Genomic DNA, 26,209 nt, shown 5'->3' on the forward strand with positions numbered 1-26,209 from the left:
GTCCCCCACTCTGGATGATTCGAGAGTAAAGAGTGAAGGGCATGTCACATGGGCTCACCTGTGATGCTGCTTGGACAAAGTCAGCAGTAATGGGGTAGCAGGGTGGCAAAGTGGTCTTGCAGAATGGAGCTGCTGTCAGTTGTTAGCAACGCTTAACGTCACACTTAAATGTTAATAATTAAACAAGCATCTTACAAAAACTTCTGTCCTTGACATTGGCCATTTCTCGTAAGTCCTTTTGAAATTCTTCGAGTGTTGATGACTCTGTAACTGGAAGATTGTCTTTTCCCGTGTATCTCCTTAAAGAGTTTTTTTTCCAAAAGGTCGATATATCCCAGCTGTTTCTGAGGCATGTGTACTGAAACAGCAGTTTTGCACCCAATCAAGGAGATTGTGGGGCACTCGCTCCGAGCCAGTCAGCTCTTTTTTCTCATCCACGCTCATTCAAAGCAGTCTTTCCCAATTTCATTGTCTTGAACCTTGCAAAGATCTTACAGAATTTGCCTTGAAGCATTATACTTTTTTGCAGTTGAATGCCCGCTAACAGCTGGAATGAATTGACTCCTAGATTGTTGCTTCTTCAAGTTTTAATTTGGAGGTGTTGGTATAGCAACAGAAACATGAATTTGAAACAAACTGAAAAACTGAAGGAGGAAGTTTCAGGCTGAGTGCATCCTGCATAATTCATCTCCAAGAGTCTCATTTCCTCTGGAGGCCTCCCAGGAGAAGAGGCAGCTGTTTGAGCACTTCACAGCTCACATGAAATCAAGTTCATTATGCTTCCACAAATCTGATGATCGACAGATGCTCTTGAAAGGTAGAGAATGGCCCAGACAGGACATTGCAAATATTTTCACCTCACTTCACCTTGGGCTGGCAGAAAACAATATGCAAAGCCTGGTGGTAGTAGTTACTTGTGGGGGTGAGAGAACAACGTTTAAAATATGCAGTAGTGGTCTGAACTTAAGAAGTAAAGGAGCTGTATGAATTTTACACCACAGGTATATAATTACGTGGGTTGCAACACTATCCAGCAAACTAGGTTGCTCTTTCTGTATTAAAAATACAGTAAATAGCAACCTGGAGCCTTGATAATGGCATCACAATCGAAGTAGAGGCTAGTGTTGTGTTCTAAGTGTGATTTTGATCTCACTGTTCTCTTTAATGTCCTTATTAGATAGCCTATCAATTTATCATTTAGCTTTCCTCTTCAGAAAGCAATTTGTCTGGTCAGGATTTAAGGTGAAATATATGAGATGTCCAGGAAAATAGGCGACCTCTTCCCTTTCCTAAATAACCTTTTCTGAAACATTATTACAGCAGATGTGATAAATTCTGTGTCATAAATTCTATGTATTCTGTGGATTTTTAAAAGTATTCTCAAAGAAAATATGTATTTAAGGTTGATCTTTCAGTCATTTAAAACTTTACTTTAAAATCTGAAGTGTTGTCAGGCCCTGTAAACTTGGGTTGACTGTTATGATGTCAGAACTAGGCTGTTTCATTGAGAATAAGGAAAAAGATACATGTTTATTCAGCATGCTTATTTGTATTTCACACCTAAATTCACATCTGAAGAGATTATAGGGACTAGAATTGGAAAGGATGAAAGTGAATGAGATTACAGGATTAAGAAACACACACAAGGTCTTTAAATTATCAGTGTTTCAAAATACAACATATTCAAGCACAAATTCTTACTATCTGGGGTAATTTTTAATAGTGCTAATTTTGATTCCGTTCATTGTCCACATATTGCCACAGTAGATGGAAAGAACATTGCAAGCTACCTGAAAAGCCTGCTATGATGGCAGTTCTAAAATTATTAGGCAATTGCACAGTGAATGTGAGCAGTAGGAGAAAGGGGATGTTCAGATTAGACAGAATATATGCTAATTTTCTTCAGAACTAATAAGTAAATGTCTTATAACAGTGTTTTTAATTTCTTCTTCCAGAACCTGGATGCTTTGCATGACCACCTTGCTACTATTTACCCAGGTATGCGAGCCCCTTCCTTTAGATGCACTGATGCGGAGAAGGGGAAGGGACTCATTCTGCATTACTATTCGGAAAGAGAAGGTCTCCAGGATATTGTCATTGGAATCATCAAAACTGTAGCTCAGCAGATCCACGGTACAGAAATAGATATGAAGGTAATATCTGAAGGGATGTACACATTGGAAGTTTGTGTCATTAGGGCAAAATCACGAAAATAAAAAATGAAGTGATGGCAAGCAATCATTTTCCATTGTTGCTGTCCTTTGTGAAGCAGTGGCATCAGCACTGACTCGGGGAGACCCATGATCGTTTGTGTTGCTTTAAGGACACGTCAGCTGTGTGCTGAGAAGTCCCGTAAGAATTTGCAAACAGACCCAATTGGGAACAGTTCAGAACAATATCCCTTTATTCAAAGGAGACAAGATGTACAGAAGTTAGATACTGGGTTATTTGGGGTGCTTTTTTCCACTTTATTTTATATTTGGCATATATTGCTTACTGTCTACTTTGTTCTGTGAAAACACGGGCATTTTGTCTTTGTGTCCTAGATTCTTCATCTATGTGCAGATTGAGAGACTGATGTGCATTGATGGGGCCTGGCTGGCGCGTAGTGTTTTCCTCCCAGTCCGCATGCCGGGTCCTTCCCAGAACCAGGATGTGTTTGTGGGTCTCAGACTATTATTGTGTGGGAGTGTGGCTGGATAGACGCCTACAGCCTCAGAAGTGGAAAAATGTTCCTCAGTCACAGAGTTTACGTAGTGTCGTGTGTGCTAAGTCACTTGTGAAATGGGAAAGAAGCTTCTAGTTTGTGTCCATACAGACCAACAGAATGATTTAATTGATAAGGCCTTGCCTATGTAATAGTATAAAATCAGAGCTTGATCCCAGGTGCAGATATATCTGGGGAAAAACAGCAAATAAAAGCTTTTTGGTGTTAGAAATATTGCAACTGTTATAAAATACTTTTCATGAAGTAGAAAAGAATCTAAGCAGGTACAGCAAGCATTTTTGTTTTTTTTTAACTATTTCCTAGTCATATTACATTTTTATCACAGGTTCATTGTGTACTGGCACAGAAAATCAGTTCTAGTTTCATGAGCATATCACAAAAACATGATCTTGCTCAGGTAAAAGATTTACAAGCAATCCAACGACAAAGGTATTTGTACAGCTATAATGAAGTATTTGCCTTTTAGGTTTCTTGTTACAAGCTAGCTCAGGATTATAGTGAGCGGCTAGTTCTGCATAGCGATGGTGGTATACTTGGTGTCCTTGTTTAGATATCCATAGTTCAAACTTTTACAGCAGGTATTAGTAATCAGATACGGAAGGGTGCAACAGAATCAAAGCAATCCTTCTCTTAGGTCCTTGTTTATTCCAAGTGTTGAGACAGACAAGGAGGACCATGTTGGCAAGTTGGCTGCAAGAGTGCTGAAGCTGTGACTTGACAAGCATTTCTTGTGGTAGCACAGGCAGTTTATTCAGTCCCCCTTCTCTTACTGCTCAAGCCTGTCCTATGACAGCTTCTTCAGATGTCTCTCTCTGGCTGTTGTCAAGCTATAAAATTAATTATACTGAGGAAATGAACTAGGTTAAAAATAGCAGGTTTTCTTCTGGGCTATTTTTACTTGCATCTGTTCTGTTATGTAGTTTGATGTTCTATCAGAGTGAGTTCTGCCAGCATAGCCAAGGGGTCATGCAGAGACAAAAGTGATCAGTGTGGCAGAGGAGAAACCTGGGTCGTGCAAAGCAGCTACCAGAACATACTTTTGACAAACTGTGTCCCCAGTCTGAATCTTACTTCATTGAGAAGATTGTATTGGACAGTACTGATACCCATGTAGGACTTCTGACAAATAATATATCTTCCAAAGACTTTTAAATATTGATTATAAATTTACTTCTCATTTTTATTTCACTTCATTAGGTTTTTCTTGAAATTTTATTCTACTGTAATTAAATAGAAATGTAATAATATTGGTCAAACCCATTGTAAATGAGCACAAAGTTTAATTTAACCCAAACTATTCTTCTAGACCATCTAAGCCAAAAGCACATAGATGCCTAAAAATTGGTATTACTTCTAAACTGAACAAAGTGCATATTGTCTGTATTTTATTTTGTCTGTTACCCCGTTTTTTCCCTTGTCCCTATTAGAAAGTCATGTGCCCTCAATCCTGAACTTTTTCTTGTCTTTGCTGGTTAATAAAGCATAGCCTTTGACACCTTTAATGACCTGAAATAGTGTTTTACTCCACATACTCACAAACTTCAGTAGTAGATAAGCGGAGAATAATCAGCTACTTGTTTCTCTAAGGTGAGAGTGCCAAAAATTGTGGCTTGTCTACACAGACAATGGCAGTGTCCCTCCATTACTCCACAGGTCAACTATTAATCATTAATGGTACAGAGGGAGGGTTTTAAAGTAAAGTAAGTCTGCCATTGTGGTACCTGGCTAGTTTTATACTGTTCAAAAGATGAGGAGAAAAAATTGTCTGACTTATTTCATCTTAATCCCTTGCTTCATCATTTAGTAAATGAATGCTTTCGTGTTTCATTAGTAATACATTGTTTGAAATAGCACAGCACAGAAAAACAATGGAGCTGCTTTTCATCCCCTCAGTTTTTGTGGACCAACCAATGTCTCTTCTGTTAAAATTTTTAGTTTGGACTTCAGTTAGAATTTTGCTTAAGGAAGACTTTTTTTTTGGAACTGATAAGAGCCTCAGTGCCTAGCTCGAAGTTCCTGATGATATTATGAGAGTTGCCTTCTGACTTGCAAGAACAGAGCTGAGATTCCTGAGTTGCCCTTCCAAATCTCTTTATCCAAAGTATTTACATACTAAAACAGTCCTGTGCTGGATTGTTAAGTTCTGCAGCCCTCTTCATATTACTGTAAAGTTGATATCTGCATTTAGCTGTTTAATACTTTATTACCCACTTTTCTTCCCTGGCTGTTTAGAACAAATACGTACATAAATCTGCTTGAGAGAATGCAAGCTTCTAAGATTGTATTTTCATGAAATTTTGCTTGAATTTTTCTTACATATTACCAGTTCCTGTGAAGGTGGTAGCAGATACTAATTGTTTACAATGCTACTGTTTTTATTTCATTAAGTAGTTAGATTTTGTTTCATGGGTTACACAGAACCACAGAATGACTGAGGTTGGAAGGGACCTCTGGAGGTCATTTTGTCCGACTCCCCCCCTGCTCAAGCTGGGCCACCTACAGTCACTTGCTCTGGACAGTGTTCCGACAGCTTTCAGCTATCTCTAGGGATGTCAGAGGTTGGTTACGTATAAATGAGGGGGAACCTGTGAAGGTGAAGTCAGGACAGGGATTCCGTCAAGGCTCCAAATGGTACAGGTCGATGAAGAATGTTGTACAATCCTATGAAGCCCAAAAATCTGTTGGGAAAACAGGCTTCTAATATCTGAGAGCAGACTATCAAAACCTTTCTTTTACACAGGGAAGATGGTTCACAATATAAAATGAGAAAAGACCAGGGGAAATCCTTGACAAGATGGTAATTTCAGACTGTCTGATGTCTCTCTGATGGCAATATAAAAAACAAAGCCAGAATGTGACCAGCTGAAGAGCTGACCTAAAAACTACTTTAGGCAGTAGTCATGGAGGACGAGCAGTACTGATCCACATGGTAAAATGATATCTGTGTGTGAAGATAAGTCAATCGTACAGCGTGATCAGCCTCTAATTCTGACACAAGGGCAGCCGTAAACTTCACTATCTTCAGGCTTGGAGGTTTGGTGCAGTGAGACAATCTGCCTTGAAACCAGCTACCAGGTGGAAACACCCTCACAGTTGTAACTTTGGGTGTGCAAAGCTAAGAGTGGTATCATTCCCACAGTGAACTGATTTGCCTCAGGATCACCCTGAAACAGCTGCAGTGAAATTTGTCAAGTAGCATTGCACAGTTGGTTTTGGTCGGAAGAGATCAAGAATTTAAATGGCAAAAAAACTTTAAATGGCAAAAACCTGACTTTGTGTTAACCTTCAGGATCTGATGGATGAAGATCCCTATCCAAGGACATTGTGTCCCTCCCTGATGCTGAGATATGAGTGTATTTTGGGGACATGCTCATATCTAAAGGGCTGATTCTTGTCGATACATCAGTGAAAACTTAACAGCTTGTGTTTGTTACACATGCTGTATCACGGTGATACCACTTGATTTAATATCTTGTGTGGAGCTCACCAAAGTAATTTTGAAATAACTGTTCTTGGCGTTGTCCTTCCCTGAAATACTGGTATGACTTTTCACTTGACTCTGAAGATACATCTTCTGGAAAGCACAGGCAGGTTAGCAGTTAGATGTTATAAATTCTCTTTGAAACCAGGAGAGTGATTTTTTTCCCTTCAGTTTTTAACTGCAGTTACTATGGTGATTGAACTCGTAGATCTGATGAACTGATGTCACTTCACCAGCTAAGACCGCAGGGGGAGGAAGAATTAAACTTGATTCCTGGCTTTGTTGCTTCTGTCACTGAACTTGCATTATCAAGCATTTAACAGAGACTTCTTCAACAATGTTTAAATGATACTGAAATTCTGTGACTTGCAGACTTCACTTTCACATTTCACAAACATTCACATGCAGAGTGAAATAATAGGTAAATTCTGTTCTAGTTAAGCTTACTACAGAGTATCTAGGGCAGGTCTTTATGCCAGAGAAGTATCTGGCCAATTAGTTTGGATCTGTAGGTACCAAGCATGAAGGGACAGAATTTAACATATTATATTAATGGCCGTAAGCTCTCATTTTAAATTTGCTGACAAGATGGGTGTAATCATGAGATAGGAAGATAGTGCATAAATGATGTAAGCAGAAAAGACATCATGAACTTATATATCCAATGAAAAGCTATTTAAGGATGAATTGGTATCTTGCTTAACGTGGAGAGGGGTTAGCTAATAAGGGTCTGTGCATGAACGATGGGAATCAAATTCAGTAAACCAGCTACGTCCACAGCATATCAGATTTACCAGGATTGTGCAGCTGATGTTGTGGCTATCTTGTAGATCTGACTCATTTCCGTGTGTTTGGCCTGTCTTTCATTTTCTGCACTAATGTGGTGCACTAATACAGCAAACTTTTCTAGATGCCCTGGAGTCTGGTCAAAAATAGTTTTGCAAATGAACTTGAAGATGCCTGGGAAATTTGCAGCTGTGCACCGTTACTGACACAGTTCTAATCTATAAAGTTAAGAAAATAGCACATTGTGTGCGATGACTGACTTATCAGTGTGCAAGGTTGTAGGATCTGTGGTGTCATGTTTCAAACTTAGCTTAATGTCTTGAAGCATGTAGAATCCTGTTTTTATAGGGTGGTTGGGGTTTTTTTTAACCAACACTTGAGGTTTTTTCTATTGATTCATTTCTAATACATGGAACAAAATGGGAAGTGATGAAAAACCTGTTAGGTGCTGCATGGTAGCAGGAAAAAATCATGTAAGTACAGGTGCAGGTTGGTCTACAGAATACTAGTATGTAGTGACGAAGACGGTCATTATTTAATAATATTAATATCTCTGGAAGGTGATGTGCTGTCAATATGAACATTTCCTTAAAAATTATTAGATCTTCAAAGATGAATTTTAGGACTGCTTTGCCAAAATAAAAGCTTTTCATCCAAAGCAGGCATTTTTTTTTTCCAGTTGCAGCAAGTTACTTTAAAGTAAGATCCAAGACTGGAAATGATCTGGAAGCATAGATCAATTCTAGTGATAATTCTGCACAATTTGGAAAAGGTTACTGTGTATAATCTCAACTATCCCTGGCCACAATATTAGTAGCAATAAAACAAAACCTGTGGGAGTGTGCATGAGTGGTAGGAAGTAAGAACCTAGACTCCAGCTGTGTTCTTTTAATCCTCAGCATGGCCACAGTTTCTCACAATTTCAGAGATTATGGTTAAAAGATGAGGAAGACATGCAGAACCTTTAAACCCTGAATTCAGAGGGAAGCTGGGTTTCCATCTACTACATTCCATTTTCCTAGACAAACGCACATCACTTGTTTTCCTCAAATGACTGCCGCATACTCTTTCCAAGGTTTACCTCTGTTTTTAACTCATAATTGCCCATTTCTCTTTGTCACATGCTGCCATATGGGTTAGCAACACAGCTTCTTGAGGAAATTAGGGTTTATCACTATTAATATTTGAACTTGTTCATACATCCAGCTTTAGGTGCCTACATTAGTTGGTAAATTTAGTAGGCTGATATGTCTCTAAGTTACCTACTTATGCAACAGAAAGAGAAAATTAATGCAGCACATGGTATAGAGCACCTAAATCAGGCTCCTGCTCTGAACTGTCCTCCAGAGAAGCCTCTCTCCTTTCAATGAATAGTCAAATAGGAGGTAAAGGAACACTACCTTCTTAATTAGGCATTGTTTAACAATAAAATACTGTTTTGTTGTTTTAAACTTCTCCATTAGTCTGGGAGCTAAATAAAGTTATCAGCATCCCCAAGCCATCAGCTAGTATGGCTGACAGCTGTGGTGGAGAAATATTTAATAAATTAAACATCTTAGGAATCGAGTGCAGTGTTTGTGCATATCCGTCTGTTTTCTTATGGAAACTCTTAATGTCTGTGGTTAGACTGTGTGTAAAGGGCAGAATCAGGAAGCATTAGAGATTTTAAGAAGTCTTTTTTTGTTTCAGTGGCTTTAGGATCAGACTAAATGGAAGTAGAATCAGGTGCAACATGTTCCAGAAAGTTGCCACTAAACAATACTGTGTAAATAGAATTGTTCTGTTCCAGTCATTAAATCTAACTAAGCTTGAGAAAAGGTGAATTTGGCCTCTCAAGGTAAATTATGTTATTCTGTTAGTTATTAGCTTTAATTACACCGCAATACATGACTCTCACTGCAAATAAAGTAATCCCTACTAATTTTGGGTTTTTTTTACTAACTTTGAGTAAGATTACTGAAGTGTGAAATGCTATATTCAAGACACTTACTTGAGATTCCACTGATGTAGACGACGCTGGTTTTGCTGTGATTTCATTTAATATGGAATGCAGCTCAGAGAAGATTGTCATTGCATTTAGTTTTATCTGTTGGTCCTAGTCTTGTAATCTGCTTGAACGTGTAAAGGCTGTATGTTCAAACATCAGCTTGATCCACCTGGCTGGTTGTGCCACGCCTATCCTCTCCTCAGCACTGTTTGCTGTTGTGTTAATAGACTTTGCAAACAGCTTTCATCAAAATAAGGATTCAAGTGGTCTTTGTAATTCAAGACTTGCCTCGGGTTCATTCAAGGGGAGAGAATTCTGTGTCCTGTCTTCTGGCAAGTACCAGTACAAGCAAGCATAACCTGAACCCTGACCCCTGATTTCAGGATGTGCATTTCACTCAAGCTTTATAAATTATATTTGGATGATCTTCAAAGAGCAACTGTGGCTAAGCAAAGACATAATTATTCACCTGGAATTATAAAGACTCTCTAAAATCAGAAATACTTTAGTATTTTTCAAGATGCAGGTACCATTCTTGAATTCATCTTTCTAATGTAAATGTACTCCCATCTTCATAGTAGCATTCCAGTTATTGAGTAGCAGAGTTCTCTGTTTTTCATTTTTTCCTTCATTTTTCTAGGTTATTCAGCAGAGAAATGAGGAATGTGACCACATTCAATTTTTAATTGAGGAGAAAGAATCTAAAGAAGAGGACTACTATGAAGACCTTGACAGATTTGAAGAAAACGGTACCCAAGAATCTCGCATCAGTCCCTATACTTTCTGCAAGGCCTTTCCTTTCCACATAATATTTGACAGAGATCTGGTGGTCACGCAGTGTGGCAATGCTATCTACAGAGTCCTTCCACAGGTTAGATGATTCTAATGCATGAATAGTCGTAGAGATTCCTAATAGTTGATGTTTCACAGTTTTATTTTAAAGATCAATAAAACAGATTTAGGATTCTCTGTCCAAACAGCATTCCTATGTAACTGTATAATACTTACTACATTATGTAATTATTACATAATTATTACTACATTACTCCTCTTGTTTGAAAAAGGACTGTGAAAACAGCCCTAATTCTGCAACAGCTTTGTTCCTTATGGTCATGTCCACAAAGAGAATAAGCTTGAGCAGAGAAAATCTGATCACCCCCTTCAATTCAGGTGTTGGCTTGATACCTGGTTCTTTCTCCAAGATACATTTGCTATGCAAGTGGCAGATAACTCTGTAAAGTGGGTGTGAAACCATCAGTGCAGCTTGGCCTGCCGTTCAGGAAATGGTCTTGCCCATACTACTATATAGTGTAGCAGCAGGTACGTAGTCTGTATCTGTTACCTGACAGTAATGCTGTCAGATGCATAATAACTGAAGAGCAGAATAACACAAATTGTAGCATTCTCTCTCGGCTTGTACATCAAAAGCATCAGTATTAACTCAGATGACCCAAACTATGTGAGATATATATATGTATATGACTTCTGAACTTAATGCAGCTGCTGCATTAAGTTATTTACAGTGAAAAGGTACTCAGAGGTCTGTTTAATGTCACGTATTGTGTATATGAACAGGATACCTCAGTTCTTGCCTGAAAGAGCTGACAGTGTTTCTAAAAATAAGCAACAAACAGGGAAAAGCAGTAATGAGAGAGGCAAAAAAAAAGATGGTGAAGACATCAAATCATTATTACAATTATGTAGGCTGATGTTGCACATACCATGTTGTTTCTGAATCGTTGACATACTTTCAAAATGCAGTTTTATGTTAGCTTTTTCCTGCAATTTGTTTTTGGTGATTTCTCTCCTGAATTTTGCAGAAAGGTTTGAAAAAAGAGTAAGTAACTGTCAGAATGTTCCCAAGGGCATTCGCTGAACTGATTCAGCCTCCTGAGGATGGCTATCAGAATCCTGACTATCAAAGTTGATGCTTTAGAGAACTTGGCTTATTGAGAAGGGAGTTTGAAGGAGGTCACTTGGGAGGAAAACACTGGAAAGCTTTTTTTATGCTGTAGCGTGAGAATGGTTTGACAGATAACAAATGTGATAGTCCAACACAATTTTACAAAGTCATCTTGCAGACTGGAATTGCATTTTAAAGTCAATATACTTCTGTTGTGAAATCCTTGATTTAAAAGCCATGTGTGTTAACGGAGAAATGCATAAAGTATATATTCTCTTCCATTCAGTACTGTCATCTAAGCAAACTGAATGTAATTACTCCTTGTATATTTTTATTTTATTATAAAACATAACAATCTTTTGTTTTTCTTTTTTGTGGTTTTGTTGTTGTTGTTGTTTTGTTTTGTTTTCTTTTTTTATTCTAGCTGCAGCCAGGAAATTGCAGTCTGTTGTCAGTCTTCTCCTTGGTCCGGCCTCATATAGATATTAGTTTCCATGGGATCCTTTCACATATCAATACAGTCTTTGTGCTGAGAACCAAGGTAAATAGACAATATTCACCTGGCTTTTCTTTAAGTAAGTATGCTTTGGAGAAATAAGAAGTGCTGAAAGCTCAGAAATCTTCAGAGACAATTCAGTAGTATGCTCGGTATCCCTTTTGAGTCATGAGCCAAGAAAAAGTCACAGGTGTGAATTCATGTGGAGCGGTTAAGTAGAATGCTACATGGGAATGGTGAAGTACAGATACTTCATGTCTGACGCTTTCTTTGTAAGGGGCCAACCCATTATATACTTGTACAAAAGTAATTTTTGTATTTTCATACATTTACTTTTGTTTCATAACGATATGGGAGACAAAACTGAAATGTGTTCTTGCTTGAACCCCTGTGTTCATGCATAGTTCTGTCTCCTTTTCTCTAGAGAGGGCAGGAGAGGAGGCAGGTGATGAACGAATGCAGCATGTAGAATAGCACCTACTGTGTCAAGGAGCCTGTTTATTTATTGAAGACTTTACCTGAGAGAAACCATAATAAATAAATAATTAATAAGATTTATTAGAGGTGCTGCCAGGCATAGATAGAACGTCATAGAATAGGCAATAGGCAATACTTTGGTCAGACTACTGTTAAGAAATGACACGGAAAAAAACAAGCAGTTATGAACAAGAATGTGACTATGCTTTATATCTCTGAGGCAGCAAATCATAGTATTAAAATAAGGGTAGTATATGATGTTCAACTGAGAAATTAATCAAGTTTTAATGTAGGCTGTAACTCCAATTAAACATTCTGACTGCCTTCGTAGTAAAGGCTCTTAGTACATGGCCTGGTGTGTAACACATGTACTGTTGCCCTTATATAATTGTGACTTTTCATCACCAGGAGGGGCTGTTGGATGTGGAAAAGCTGGAGTGTGAAGATGAGCTGACTGGCACAGAAATCAGCTGCTTACGCCTGAAAGGGCAAATGATCTACTTGCCTGAAGCAGACAGCATTCTCTTTCTTTGTTCGCCAAGGTACTTGAAACCTGAAGACTTCTATAATACTGATTTTTATTTTACAATTACTGATTTTAAGAACACTTTGCGACAGTAGTGCTACAGCGATTAATTGGTTCAAGTATTGACTTCATTGATTTTGATGTGTTTATACTAAAAGAAGGAGAAGCATTTAAACATCAGAACTTGACTGATTATTAAGTAATTCAATGTAAACATTGGGATGCTCTGGCCCACTTTGTACAAATGGGAATTTCTCCCGATTCCACTATTTTTGGCAAGTTTTGTCCTTTGTTTCTTACTGTGAGAGTGCTAAGAAATGTCACAATGATTTGATTTCCTATGCAGATTCATACATTTTTGCAGTAGTCTTAATGTAACAGAGCAGTGATGATTATAAAGAAGTGGCTGGAATGGGGGCTGAGTGGAGGGCTGCTTTAGCTGAGAGCATGTTGAGCTAACACATCAGATTACACAGTTATGTTAATCTCCTGTGTAAAAGGGAGAGAGTGGATGAAGGCAGAAGGGGAAGAGGCTAATTTAACGTAATCTCACTTTTCTGTGTGTACTGAAGTATGTACATTCGGTACGTTCATGGAACTTATCAGTGTGAAGTCTATATTTAAATGCAAAATCAAGAGCCATGTGTTAACATGAATGAACACAAATGAGGTAGTTCATAGAATGGTCATGTTGTAGAGCTCATCACAAGTTCAGAAGCATAATCCTTCTGTTATTCAGCAGCTTCATTTGAGTTTTAAATGCTCCTTTGGCAAGTTTAATTGTACCCATGTTATTATTTATTTCTCCACGTTGCAGTGTGATGAACTTGGATGATTTAACCAGAAGAGGTTTATATTTGAGTGATATTCCATTGCATGATGCGACCCGTGATCTGGTTCTTTTGGGAGAACAGTTCAGAGAGGAATATAAACTGACTCAGGAGCTTGAGATCCTCACTGACAGACTGCAGCACACACTGCGTGCACTGGAAGATGAAAAGAAAAAGACAGACACGTAAGAACCAAATCCTGATTTTGATCTGAAGCAGCCACAGCGATATATTATTTATAGCTACCTTCTTAAAAAAATAACAGAATCTTGGGAGGAGATATTCAGGGTCGATAATTTTGGAGTCAAGAAGGAACACTTTAACGCCTGAGAGGGTATTTCTTTATTTAGAATGTCAAATGTCATCTGCAGTCTAGGCTGTTACATGCACAGGTGTTTTAGTGGCTCCCTCCCTGACAAGGAAAGTTATGAGAAGTAAACTGACAATCCTTTTTACTTTTTGAATTACCTAAAACAGTAGTGTTGCAGACTTTCTTACATCTATCATGCTCACAGGTTAATAGAACAGAAAAACATACCCTGTAAGCCTTGAAAATAGTCTGTGTAGTGGTGACGTTTTGCAATAGGCTAATGTTATGAAATTGGTTTTATAGTTACCTGTAGAAATCGATTTGGGGCCCAATGCACACAGTTTATTATTGTACTTATATCTAGATAGTAATATTATCTAGATAGCCCCAAATCCATTTCTACAGGTAACTATAAAATCAAATTCATAGCATTAGTGTATATATAGTTTTATATTATCTGTCTATATAATACATATATATATTAGTCTCTATATAGCTGAGCTCTAGGACTACTGGCAAATAAATTAAACAAAACTTTGTGTGACAAGCAGCGTGAGGTTGATCATAGAGTCATAGAATAGAACAATAGAATGGTTTGGGTTGGAAGGGACCTTAAAGATCACTAGTCCCAACCCCCCTGCCATGGGCAGGGACACCTTCCACCAGCCCCGTCCAGCCTGGCCTTGAGCACTGCCAGGGATGGGGCAGCCACAGCTGCTCTGGGCAACCTGTTCCAGTGCCTCACCACCCTCACAGGGAAGAATTTTTTCCTAGTCTCTAGACTAAATCTCCTCTCTTTCAGTTTAAAGCCGTTCCCCCTTGTCCCATCACTGCAGGCCCCTGTACAACATCCCTCCCCAGCTTTCCTGTAGCCCCTTCAGGCACTGGCAGCTGCTAGAAGGTCTCCCCGGAGCCTTCTCCTCCAGGCTGACCCCCCCGAGCTCTCTCAGCCTGTCTTCATAGGAGATCATCTTCATGGTCCTCCTCTGGACTCCTCCAACAGGTCCATGTCCTTTTTATACTGGGGGCCCCAGAGCTGGAAGTAGTAGTCCAGGTGGGGTCTCTTGAGAGTGGAGTAGAGGGGAGGAATGGTGGCTGACTCTCCTTTATAAAACATAGTTCCCATCACTGTAATAGATTTTTCTTGTGGATTATACTTCTGTAGTAGTAGAATTAACATTTGTTGTGCTGTGAATTCTATTGACAGATTATTTTTCCTGTAGTAGAGTAATGGAAATTGTTGTAAAAAGACTTGAAAGGGATGGACAGAACAGTCCGAGAGACAAGGAGTCTAAAAATATTTTTTCTGTTCATTCTTATTGACTTGTTTTGTAGAAATCATTTTATCTTCAGGAATTCTAGCCTTCTTGGCAGCCACTGGAACAGTGTCAATTGCTGTGTCATGTGCCGAAAGTATTCACTAATTATAACTCATGCAGTAGTGAACTTGCCAAAAATGCAACTAATGAGGATTTGTGCAGGAGGCTGTGTACCAAATGATGCTCAATTTTTGTGAATCTTTGCTGTGTAAGGAGGGAAATGCACCTTAAGATGGCCATTAGAAAGTTGAAGGAATACACATAAGAATAGGGTGAAAACTCTGTGTGAGTGATTTGGATTTTATCTGCATAATTTGTAATATGAGCAAATGTTAATATGTCATGTAGTCTATTATTAAAAAAAAACATGCAATAAACCCTAAAAGCAACATTCTCAACAGAAAAGGAAGCATTTAGCAACACATGAATTGATCAAAGGTGGGAAACCGATGCCTTTGTTGCCTTTTTTGTATTTTTTATGGTTTTGTGAGCAAAACCAGATTATATGAACTGAGGATAGGACAGAAATACTTAAGCAATAATTAAAAAAAAATGATCCAAGCAAGTAACAGATCACGTCAGAAGAATTAGTAATATTTACCTCATTTTGTTGGCATCTTATCTGCATTAATATGTGTTTGAAATGTCGTGGCTTTAGGTACACTGATGTAGATCAGTTCCTGTGTCCCACATAATACACTTTTCAGTAAACATCTTGCATATTGCTCTTTGATGATGTGAGTGTGTTATAAACCCTATAGGAGATACCAAGTAAATATTTGAAGAGTGCTGGTGTAAAGACCTTTTCCACGTTCTTGTGCCTTTCTTTTCTTACACATTTAGATTACTGTACTCTGTTCTACCACCATCCGTGGCAAATGAGCTGAGACACAAGCGTCCCGTTCCAGCGAAGCGGTATGACAATGTGACCATTCTTTTCAGTGGCATTGTTGGATTCAATGCCTTCTGTAGTAAACATGCCTCTGGAGAGGGAGCCATGAAGATTGTTAATCTTTTAAATGATCTTTACACAAGATTTGATATTCTGACTGATTCACGAAGAAATCCATTTGTTTATAAGGTAAGCAGAAGATTTTAAAACTATTTAAGCTGTGACTTTTTTATAATTTACTATCATGTCACTCTTTTCCATCTTTTGTATTTTAGGCTTTTTTAAAACACTAGTTCTGTTCTCAGTCTGAACTGTGTTACTTGATATTACTTAGCTGAAGAAGAGTACGTTGTTTATTTCTAAATGCATGAAGGAACACAAAGGGCTTTAGTTCTCAGCAGGATTTCTGCACAGTCACCCGTTAGGTGCATATATGTGTCTACTTCCATATTTAGCAGATACGAACACTTACACAAGCAGTTTGTGGTTCTGCTGACCCTGTGTTTTAAGTTTTTCAGTCATATACCTGGGTTGTCCTGGTTGTAAATTTTAATTTACTGTTCAGTTACTCAACATGCATTTCATTCCTTCATTAGGAATGAGGTGTAGTTGCAGACGTGGCTGGTAGCAGGTAGATAGGTAGAAAGAGATAGATATATATATATCCCATATATATAGACAGGTGAATTCTTCTGTGTTTATATGTTTAAGATTCATTCCTAGCTTTTAATAGAAATCAGTTTTATGTCCTGTGCCAATTGAATCAAGGGTCTGAGCCAAGACAAACATAGTGCTCAGTTTCTACAGAAATTTGGAAGACTCCAGAAGAGAGGGCTCCAGTTCACACACTCACAGTGTCATTTTGATTTGTTACGTTTTGGACATAAAATACATTCTTTTCAGTAACAAACAGATGTGACGGGAATTAAGGTGATTTGAATGAAAGTGAAGGGAAACTATTTGAAAAGACAAGCAGTCTTGAAAGAAGCACTACTTCCATTCTTGTACTCTAAAGCCTGTGATAATAAAGTAATTGAAAAATGTGTATCTTGATAGGTGGAAACAGTTGGGGACAAGTATATGACCGTGAGTGGTCTACCAGAGCCTTGCATTCATCATGCACGTTCTATCTGCCACCTGGCTTTGGATATGATGGAAATAGCAGGCCAAGTTCAAGTGGATGGTGAGCCTGTACAGGTTAGTGAATGTGTGGGCTTGAATGAAGAGCCCATTCTTTGACATGATAAAATGGTAATGCTTTGAAATATGGTTATGTTCATGTCCTAGTCCTTGCAAGCTTTGTTAATGTTAGATTTTGCGATTGATATCTGCAAAAATGAAGTCACATGTAGGTGTGACATGTACAGTTCTCAGACCTTAAAATCTAATTAGTGTTTAACCTTTTAAAGGATTAAATTAGGTCCACATCATTTATGTCTGTTTTCCAATCATTTCAATCTAATCAACAAATTCCCATTGTGCATCAAGTACAATTTGTTGAGCCTTCTTCATCTCAGTGAAAAGAACAATAATATTCCCTCACTGATATTTTTGATGACGCTTCAGATCCTCATGTCAGCACAAGAAAATATTGCATTAAAAAGATATAAAAATAAGCGGTTATGGCAGTGATTACTGGCAAAAATGTGTATTAGTGGAAGTTCACTCATTGCGGGATTTTATGAAGATGTTGGGGCATTAATACAGAACTGGGGAGGCTGCATTGACCTGTCCTCGTCAGAAGGCTATGAGAGCAAAATAAGTAATGAGTGTGATGCATATTTCTATTCACATGAATGTTACTGGTCTGACACCTAGCTTAGAGCTCTGGACTTTGTCACTGGGCAAAGAAGCAAGAAGGTTTGATTTGGAGCGTTACAGTAACTGTAGGAATGAGCTTCCCCAAACCCCTGTCCAATCTCTGAGTTTTTAAATGTAAAATACCATGACGTTTCCTTTGAGAAATGCCTTTTTTCCTTGATCTAAACTATCCATTTCTGCATCTTCTGAGCACTCATTAAACACAGACCTGCAGAGTATGCCTCTTTCCCCGTTTTTTTTAATTTCACAGTATGTAATAGCAGCATGGCATGATGCATGCGGGAAAAATATGGAGTTTATTCTTTCATGGGGGAGGGATAGTCATGACACTGCACTACAATAAAAAAAACCAGTAACATGAAACACAAAAGGCAAGGTTTTGAAGAAGCAGGAGTGCACACTGAAAAAATAAACTCTAGTAGATAGGAATGGTGTAATATCTGTATTTAGTCAGAGGCATTAGATTAGTTACATTGATTTTGAATACTCAAACTTTATTTTTTTTTCTCTCTCAAGATAACAATAGGAATCCACACTGGTGAGGTAGTCACAGGTGTTATAGGCCAAAGGATGCCACGTTACTGTCTCTTTGGAAATACTGTCAATTTAACAAGCAGAACAGAAACTACTGGAGAAAAGGGAAAGATCAATGTCTCTGAATATACTTACAGGTGAGTGATGAAGTGTTTTATTGGTGTTGACATCTTACAAGAAATCACTTTGCCAGCATAATGTGAAAGTGTCGTTGGGAGTTGAAAGTGACAGGACTCCTGCAACACATTATTTAAGTACGCGAATCCTCAAGAAAATGTATGGCAGACTGCATTATGATATACTGTTATTGTTATGCAAATATAATAAAGATAAAGAGATAGATTTGACTTTTGTAATTTGCTCACATATCTGTAGCATCTTTAATATTTTATATAATGTGTGGCATGCATGCATAGTACATAAATTTACACGTTTCTTTTTCAATTTCAGGTGTCTTATGACACCAGAAAATTCAGATCCTCAGTTCCACCTGGAGTACAGAGGTCCAGTTTCTATGAAGGGTAAAAAAGAACCAATGCAGGTTTGGTTTTTGTCCAGAAAGAGTACAGAGACAGAGGTATGACTAACCAGAGTGTAATTTTTCTTTTAAACAAGGTATAAACATGACAAATTTTATCTAAACCACTGAGATCCATTTGCATTTGGAAAACTAAACGTTCCCTAGAAAAAATGAAGTTTTGTACAACACTATTTCATTAATGCATTTATTATCTTGACAGCACGTTAAAGTCCTTGATTATTTGTCTTTGCAGTTTTTGCAGTCCCCGAAAGAACACTTTTGTATTTTAAAAAGTGCTTGAGGGAATGCCAAGTGTTTAAATATTTATATCTCCCTTTTCTTACGTATTTCTCCACTGTAGTAGATTTTGCAATATAATGGCTGTTTCTGTTTAGCTGATATGTCGAGTTATCAGCACTTCAGAATTCATCATGTGCTTTCTTACAGTGGGTGGATGAATGTGCCTTCAGATAGTTAGGCAATAGTCCAGCAACTACTTGCAGACAGGTTCACACCTGATATGTGTGGTGGTCCGTTAACCCCAGATGGATCTGCTTCTTTGGAGACTGCTGGATGATAGAGGTGTTGCTTTAGAAATATACAGGGTGAAAACTGATTCTTCTAATTGACAAATAGGCCTAAATCCTCTTCTCAAAATGATGTAGGGTAAAGCTCTTCAAGCACTGAGTGAGTCTTTAAGCTTATGCATCAATTTCAGAAGTCTGGGCATGTATTAACCAAAATCCCATTAAAAGCCAGTGAGATCTAGACTCACGAGTGTGCTACAAACTCAGACACTGAATCAGATTACAGTATGCCAGCTGATTTGCTATAGTTGAGCAGGTGCATACATTACACCATTGCCAACAGGGAGAAAAAAGGGTAAAAATAATTTACATAGCTTGACTTTTGTCCTGAAGTAATATAAAATGGAAGAGGTTTAAGCTAATGAGGTTTAATCTTAGAAATATACTGACTAAAATAATGTCATCAGTTACGTTGGCTGAGATAATTTTTCTAAGTCACAGGAAACTAATTATGCATCTGAATACTCACGTGCTTCTGAAATGAAATTTGGGCTGTTAAACTGTTTGGGCTCTGTAGGAGATCTAATCCAGATTTATTACCACTGGTACCCAAGTATATGAATACTGACTTTTTAATGGTAACTCCCAGTATTAAACTTCAGGGGAGAGCCTGTACTTGAACTCTGCTAAAATCTGTATCGTAGTATGTATTACTTACATATTCTGGTAATAAATTTTGATAATACTTTTCTATTTTTATTCTGTGTCAAGATTACCTACAAGTTCACACAGCTACCATTCTTTCAAATCTATAGTTGTATTTAAAATGTATTTTAATTAAACACCTTTCACTTTTTTTTGCGTTATAAATTATGTCCTATCATTTGTAGCAGGGCACATTGTAATTTTAAATGTAAAATTTCAGAGGGGTACCGAGTCAGGTGGGTATTTTCCTTGTTTCACCGTCACCCGTTTAATATGAATATAGGGTTCAGATAGTTTAGAATTTTAAATATTGCACTTTCCTTTTAGAGATCTTGTACAACAGTGGGTTGTCTTAATCCTCACAGCAGTCCTGAGAGGTACTTGCTGATACTGTTATCTAGTAATCAGGCTTTGTGTAGAGGGACTAGGGGGTAGGAATAACCCTGACACAAATACTGTCAGCCTGATTTTCAAGAGAACTTAAGACTCACAGTTTAAGCACACTCAAAATGTGTGTGTGTTTATTTTTTGCTGATTCTGAAAATCAGATATACATGTAATTCTTATAGCTAGAAGGACTTGTCCCTTCACAGGTATTTCTTCTAAATTGTACCAAGTTTGGGAGGAGACTAGAAAGATACATTCATGTGGTGATTGGAACTGTCATTTGGTCAGGGGTGATTATGAAAAGTGAAAGAATATAATCCTCTAGTCTTTTAATTCTTTTTCACTCTCTGCATAATTTCACCTGTCCATACACAAAAATGCACTGAGTTTTACTCCTTTAGATTTTCTGAACTTGACTGAAGTTTCTCTTTGTCTTGTAAAGGTACTCTTCATGTTACTTCTGGCACTTTATAGGCTGTACATAATAGCTGTAATCGAAAGCGGAAATCGGATAACCAATCTTTTATGTTTGATTACCTTAGAGTATTCGCTTTGCTTTAGGCAAAGGTGTAGTCTTGGGGTTTTTTTTGCAAAATCTTATTTTCTCTGACCTTTCAAACACATACCCATGCTAATTGCAGTGCTGTTAATTTCAAGGGCACTGTTCATAACAATGAGTATGGCATGTTAACATATATTCAGAAACTGTATGGTAAATTTCCTGAAAGGTCACTCCAGAATATTGCAAGAAGTGGCTTATAGAAGTAAACACGAAAATACTTCTTAAATCATCCTGCAGATACTTCTGCTGATTATTCTTTTACTGTGAAGTTTTCTGTCTCCAGTATCTTTAAATCTGGGATGGATTCACGTTAGTGATATATTCTCCTTCTCATTATATCCCTCAGGGAATGATTAGCTCAGCATTTGCAAATCTGTCAGCATAATATTTTACCCTGAAGCCCAGTAATTAATACATGGTGAGGAAAGAGGACGAAATATTTACAGCTGGCATAGAGATGTGAAACCAAGGCTTAAAATATGCCGTCTCTCTGCTAGGCTAGAAAATGATAGGGTTGGGGCAGCTCAGTATGCCTCAAACTTGGTTCCTGAGTTGGCATGTCTAATATCAGTCACCATGAGCAGCAGTTACTTCTGAGAAAGACCTGATTTACAAGAGTCCGTGGTGTTTGGAGTGCTGCTGCTTTACTTTTTTCAAGTTAAAATATCTCTTCCATGATATCACTACACCAAAAATAAGGATTGCATCAGAAATATACATAGAACAAAAGCAACTGTGACCTGTTACTCATTTTGCATCCAGTTGTTTGCACAAGATTAATTATTACTATCATTATTATTTTAACAGAGGTTCAGCTGTAGCTCTTCTCTTGAAAACAGATTTGTTTTAAAAAAATAAGCTTGCAGAGACCCTCATGTGTCTGACTGCAACTTCCATCATTCCCCACTTCCAAATACCTTTCTCTTCTGCCATGTCCCCACATTACTGATGGGAACATGTTAAAATATCTTGGTCAGAGCAAGTAGTTCATCAGGGAATGTAGGAATTGTTATGTTCCTACATACCACAAATACAGAAGAAATATGTGTGTTACCTATGCTGTGTTTTATTATTTCTGTTATTTACTGATACTGGTTGCAAGTTGTAAAATGTATTTTGTCACTGCGTTGACCCACCATGTTGTTTCTTCAAAGAAAATACCTTACTTCTCAAATTCTACTTGCATGCACTCAAGGAAACAAAGCAAGATGCTTTCTGAGCTGAGGGAAGAGGAAGAGGACGCTGGATAGGGCGCAGTACTGTCTCCAAATAGGGTGCCAGGCAGTAAGGTTGAGTTATGGATGCTATTTCACGTCATACCTCCCATTGCTGTGTGCAGTACCATTGTTTTTTGCCCTACTCCTGAAATCATACTCAACATTTTCCTCCAGGCTTGCTTGCTATTTTTTCCCCTTAATGTTTGGTGGTGTTACCTCTGCTGTGAGCATGTATTTCAAGCTTTCCTTTTTTTTGATATGCATTTTTGCACGTCAGTCATGTACATGTAGCCCTTCCTACCACCAGATAATGAATAAAATTTTGTAGTATGCACGCCACAACTAACCACTTTGATCTGATGCTTCACATCTTCATCTTCATCTCTGAAGTATAGTGGTTATGTGAATCAGTGGCATTTCTGGAAAGATAGGTATTTTGGTTGTTGGGCAGAGTAATGAACCTAAAGAACTATTTTTAAAAATAATATCTGAAGCAGCATTATGAAAATTACTGTATAAATGTTGTTTATCAGATTTAGCCCTGCTATTACCATGTCTCCCATTCATTTTGTGAATAACACTTTAAAAGGTTCCTCTTTTGATACCATCCTGCATTTTCCCTTTGTAGACACTATGTAAACATTTGCTGTATTGAAAAGGGGCAGTTTGTCTGATACTGCCGTTTGAAGCATGTGCCAATGTCCTTCTACTGAAATGCTGTTCACTTGGAATGTATTTCTCATTGATTTATATTAACTAAATTGTCACGTTAATAACAGATTGCTGGACAATTTTCAACCACCTGTAGTGCTTTGATTCTTTTGTGATGGAGTCCCCAGAATTGAAAGGTGTGCTGCCGAGATGTGGTTGTCATGGTTGTCTTTTGATTTGATTTCTCTAATTTTCAGAAATGATACTATTTTATGCCTTGGGAGGACCTGATAATATTCTAGGTCTCCTGGCATAATTAAGGGATGTAAAGCTTGTAAGGGAACATAGTATCTTTTATCAGCTGGTACAGTTAGTAGAAGTGGACAAGGTTTCAGATGCATAGACTTTCCATAACTTCAACATACAGTGCATTTTTATGTGAATAATATCTGTTCTTACCTGACTGATAATTTCTGAATATTTGCATTATAAAATAGGATAGTGCAATTACTTTGTGTATAAAAATTGTCTATATCTAGTATACCTTATCAGCACAGAATATATATGTGTAAATGTTTCATGTTAATGTGCAAAAGAAATTGCAATAAATTATTTTTTCCACTGACTTACAGAAATCTTGGATTTTCTTTTTGGTGAAAGCTGTATTTTATTGTTTGATACAAAACAAGTATGGTTCTCCAGTCCATAATTTGAAGTCCAAGTTTAAATAATTTATCAAGTAATTGTTCTAATTTTTGCAAATATCTAAGTGTCTACCACATTCAGATTAATGGCTTGCATCCTGAGATTAAAGGAGTGTTCAAAATGTGTAGATTAATGCTGTGAAAATAGTAGACAAGTTCACAAAAATGTATACATTCCCTTGAAACTCTTGGACTGGACAGTATCTAACAATCAAAAATTATTAGGCATCCACTTTGAGCAGGATGTACATTACCAACCAAAGCTTTAGGAATGGGAAATGAAGATGGGAAGCCACATGCGTTCCTTTCCATCGCCTCACTGTCGGACAGCAACACGTCCCAGCTCTCCATGAGAGATTGCCCTCACTCTAATAGGTACACAACAGCAATTTGCACTTGAAGTTGATCGAGCTTACCAAAACTTTCATGGTGACTTCTAAAGGCGTGGGGTTTGTGACAGCTGTAGTTGTGCATTGACATAATTCATGCAAATGGCTGTGAAGTAACTGAAGTTTCTGTATTATGCTTCATGATGGAAGATGGCATGCCAGAAAATTGAGTTTATATTTTACCTTCTTGATCATTTCAGACTGTTAAACCTCCTGTTAAGCTACTTTGTAACATAACCAATTTCTTAAAGCACTAAAATAATAGCTCATATATTGTGTTCATATAAGAGCTTTTTACTTCAAGGAAACCAGTATGATTTAGGCACTTCACCATTTTTATTACTAGAACTGGTCTTCACTTAAATGCCACTTGCAGCTACTAAAACTATACTTTGGTTAAATATTATTCTCAGATAACAGTAAAACCTTATGCAGTTCTGTTTAGTTCTTTTGTGTGTGCTCTGTCGCCTCTTCTATTTAACTGCAGTGATCTATTTTTTCAATAGCAAGCTCTCTAGCAGAAACATGAGGCAGAGTAATTACCAAAGTCTGTTTACAAGTGCATCTGGTTTATTTTAGTATTTTTTGTAAAAAAAAGTTGAAACAAAGAGAAGAAAGGGGAAAGCAGCAATGAAATTGCAAATTATGGAATGCTTAGCTGTTTGTAATCTCCTGGAGTGTATGCTTTCCTTCGAATTCAGATACTCAAAAGAATTTGGATTTCTGTGCATTGTTAAGTGAGGCTGTAGCCATGCAGGGAACTCTGCTACTCTAATACAACTGTGGTTGGCTTTCATAGTGCCAGGCTGAGTAGTTGGATTGTTGCTAATGTTTCTTGGATAATACACTTTTTTTTTTTTTTTTCCCTAATACGAGGCTTGAAAAGCTGCAGAAGGACTCTCACAGGCTTCAGTAAATCTTGAGACAAGCTTATTAAGTGCACACTGTCAATCTTTAGAAGTTACATTATAAAGACTTCCACAACCAATGAGGCCATTTGATAATGTGGCCCATATTTTTAGATGCTGATGTTTTCATTGACCTGCCCCATGTGGAATTCTGTCAAAACTGGCTTAACTTCAATACATAGGAAGAGCAGAGGTGGAATACTGCTGGTTTTAGCTCCATATATGTTTCTGAAAAGTTAGACATTGCCTTTGTTATTGGTTTTGGGGTTTTTTTTTAAGAGATTATTATGAGAATTTCAATATATAAATAGCATCTGGTACAAATTCTGTGGTACAATACAATTGTACTTTTCAAGAGAAGCAATTTTGTGTGATGAGGGTCTGTGAATTTGCAGCGGTCAGCCAATGCTAGCACACATTTGTTTTTCTCTGTTCATATCCTGGACACCTCTGGCCTAAAGCCCGTGTGGTTTTTATATCCCAGGTTCTCGGGGTCATTCTAGCCTTCCAGAGTTGATTTTACACTTTGATAAGCTGGGTATCCTGCCTAGTGCTCAAACAACTGACTTGTGATTAAAAGGACAGAATTTAGCTGAGTGCAGACAAAAGACTGAAAGTGTTTGCAGTTCCTAGCTGGTGTTAATCATAATCCTGAGCTGGACACCAATTAAGTCCTTGAGCCTTTGTTTAAAAATAAAAACCAAACAACAAAATATCCCCACTGAAACTACACGGCCATAGTTTTCAGGTAAGAAATAAACCTCTGTTGCTGGCATCAGCCCCTGTGTCAGTATGAGCATAGTGTTGTGATGAACTGAGTGAAAAATCAAACCACCTTCATAAATCTTACTGAAATATGCAATGTACTAATTGTGAAGAAATGCACATCTAATTCTCACTAGTCCTAAACACTGTGTGTAAGGTTGCTGGAAAGAAAAGAAAGCAGATTATGTCTTCTTACTTTCAGATGTTTTGTGCGAGTCAAATGGTGATTTTCATATGCAAAGCATTCAGAAACAATCTGATTTAAAAAAAAAAAAACCAAACTGTGCTAGGAGGCTGAAGAGTAAATATCCTTTTTCCACAGGGGGCATAGTGAATCATTCCGAGATTTAACAGCCTGTACCAGAAACCAAAGTGTTGCCTTCTGCCACGATATGGGTGTGTTTGTGGGCAATTACGTAATGATCTGGAGGATAAGAAACTTGCTCACAAAGTGAAGATACATGCCTTTTCACAAAGCCTTCCTTTCCCACATCATCCTACCCCTCAGGTTTTATAAATACACACACAAATATAGATACATGTGTAGGCCGCCTTTCTTCTTTGCTTGCAGCTTGGCCTGTGTCCAGCAAAAAAGACACTCGTATGAGGCCTGTACAACAAGTACAATAATCCTGCAGTAATCCTGATGAAGGCACTGTGTGGGGTTTGGGTAATTACTCTTGAGTCCTTCTCCCTGCAGTCCTTTTCTATTTAACACAAAATGTATGAGCCATCTTGGGAGCACAATTACTGGCAGGGAAGGATTCAGCTAGGGACAGGAGGG

General features: G+C 37.8%; 1 protein-coding gene across 2 annotated transcripts in view; it reads left to right on the forward strand.

The window, feature by feature from the left end:
• GUCY1B1 (guanylate cyclase 1 soluble subunit beta 1) overlaps positions 1–23,284 on the forward strand; it is a 43,549-nt gene extending 20,265 nt beyond the window's left edge. For both annotated transcript variants that reach the window (XM_055796493.1, XM_055796494.1), the window contains 10 exons: positions 1,956–2,153; positions 9,623–9,853; positions 11,310–11,426; positions 12,267–12,400; positions 13,202–13,399; positions 15,687–15,924; positions 16,792–16,932; positions 18,073–18,227; positions 18,541–18,667; positions 21,987–23,284. In XM_055796493.1, the coding sequence (XP_055652468.1) occupies positions 1,956–2,153; positions 9,623–9,853; positions 11,310–11,426; positions 12,267–12,400; positions 13,202–13,399; positions 15,687–15,924; positions 16,792–16,932; positions 18,073–18,227; positions 18,541–18,667; positions 21,987–22,010 (1,563 nt within the window). In that variant the 3' untranslated portion in view covers positions 22,011–23,284. The remainder of the gene's footprint in view (positions 1–1,955; positions 2,154–9,622; positions 9,854–11,309; positions 11,427–12,266; positions 12,401–13,201; positions 13,400–15,686; positions 15,925–16,791; positions 16,933–18,072; positions 18,228–18,540; positions 18,668–21,986) is intronic.
• Positions 23,285–26,209: the final 2,925 nt, after the last annotated feature.

This window comes from Falco peregrinus, chromosome 2 (assembly GCF_023634155.1).
Source record: "Falco peregrinus isolate bFalPer1 chromosome 2, bFalPer1.pri, whole genome shotgun sequence".
Lineage (NCBI taxonomy): Eukaryota > Metazoa > Chordata > Aves > Falconiformes > Falconidae > Falco > Falco peregrinus.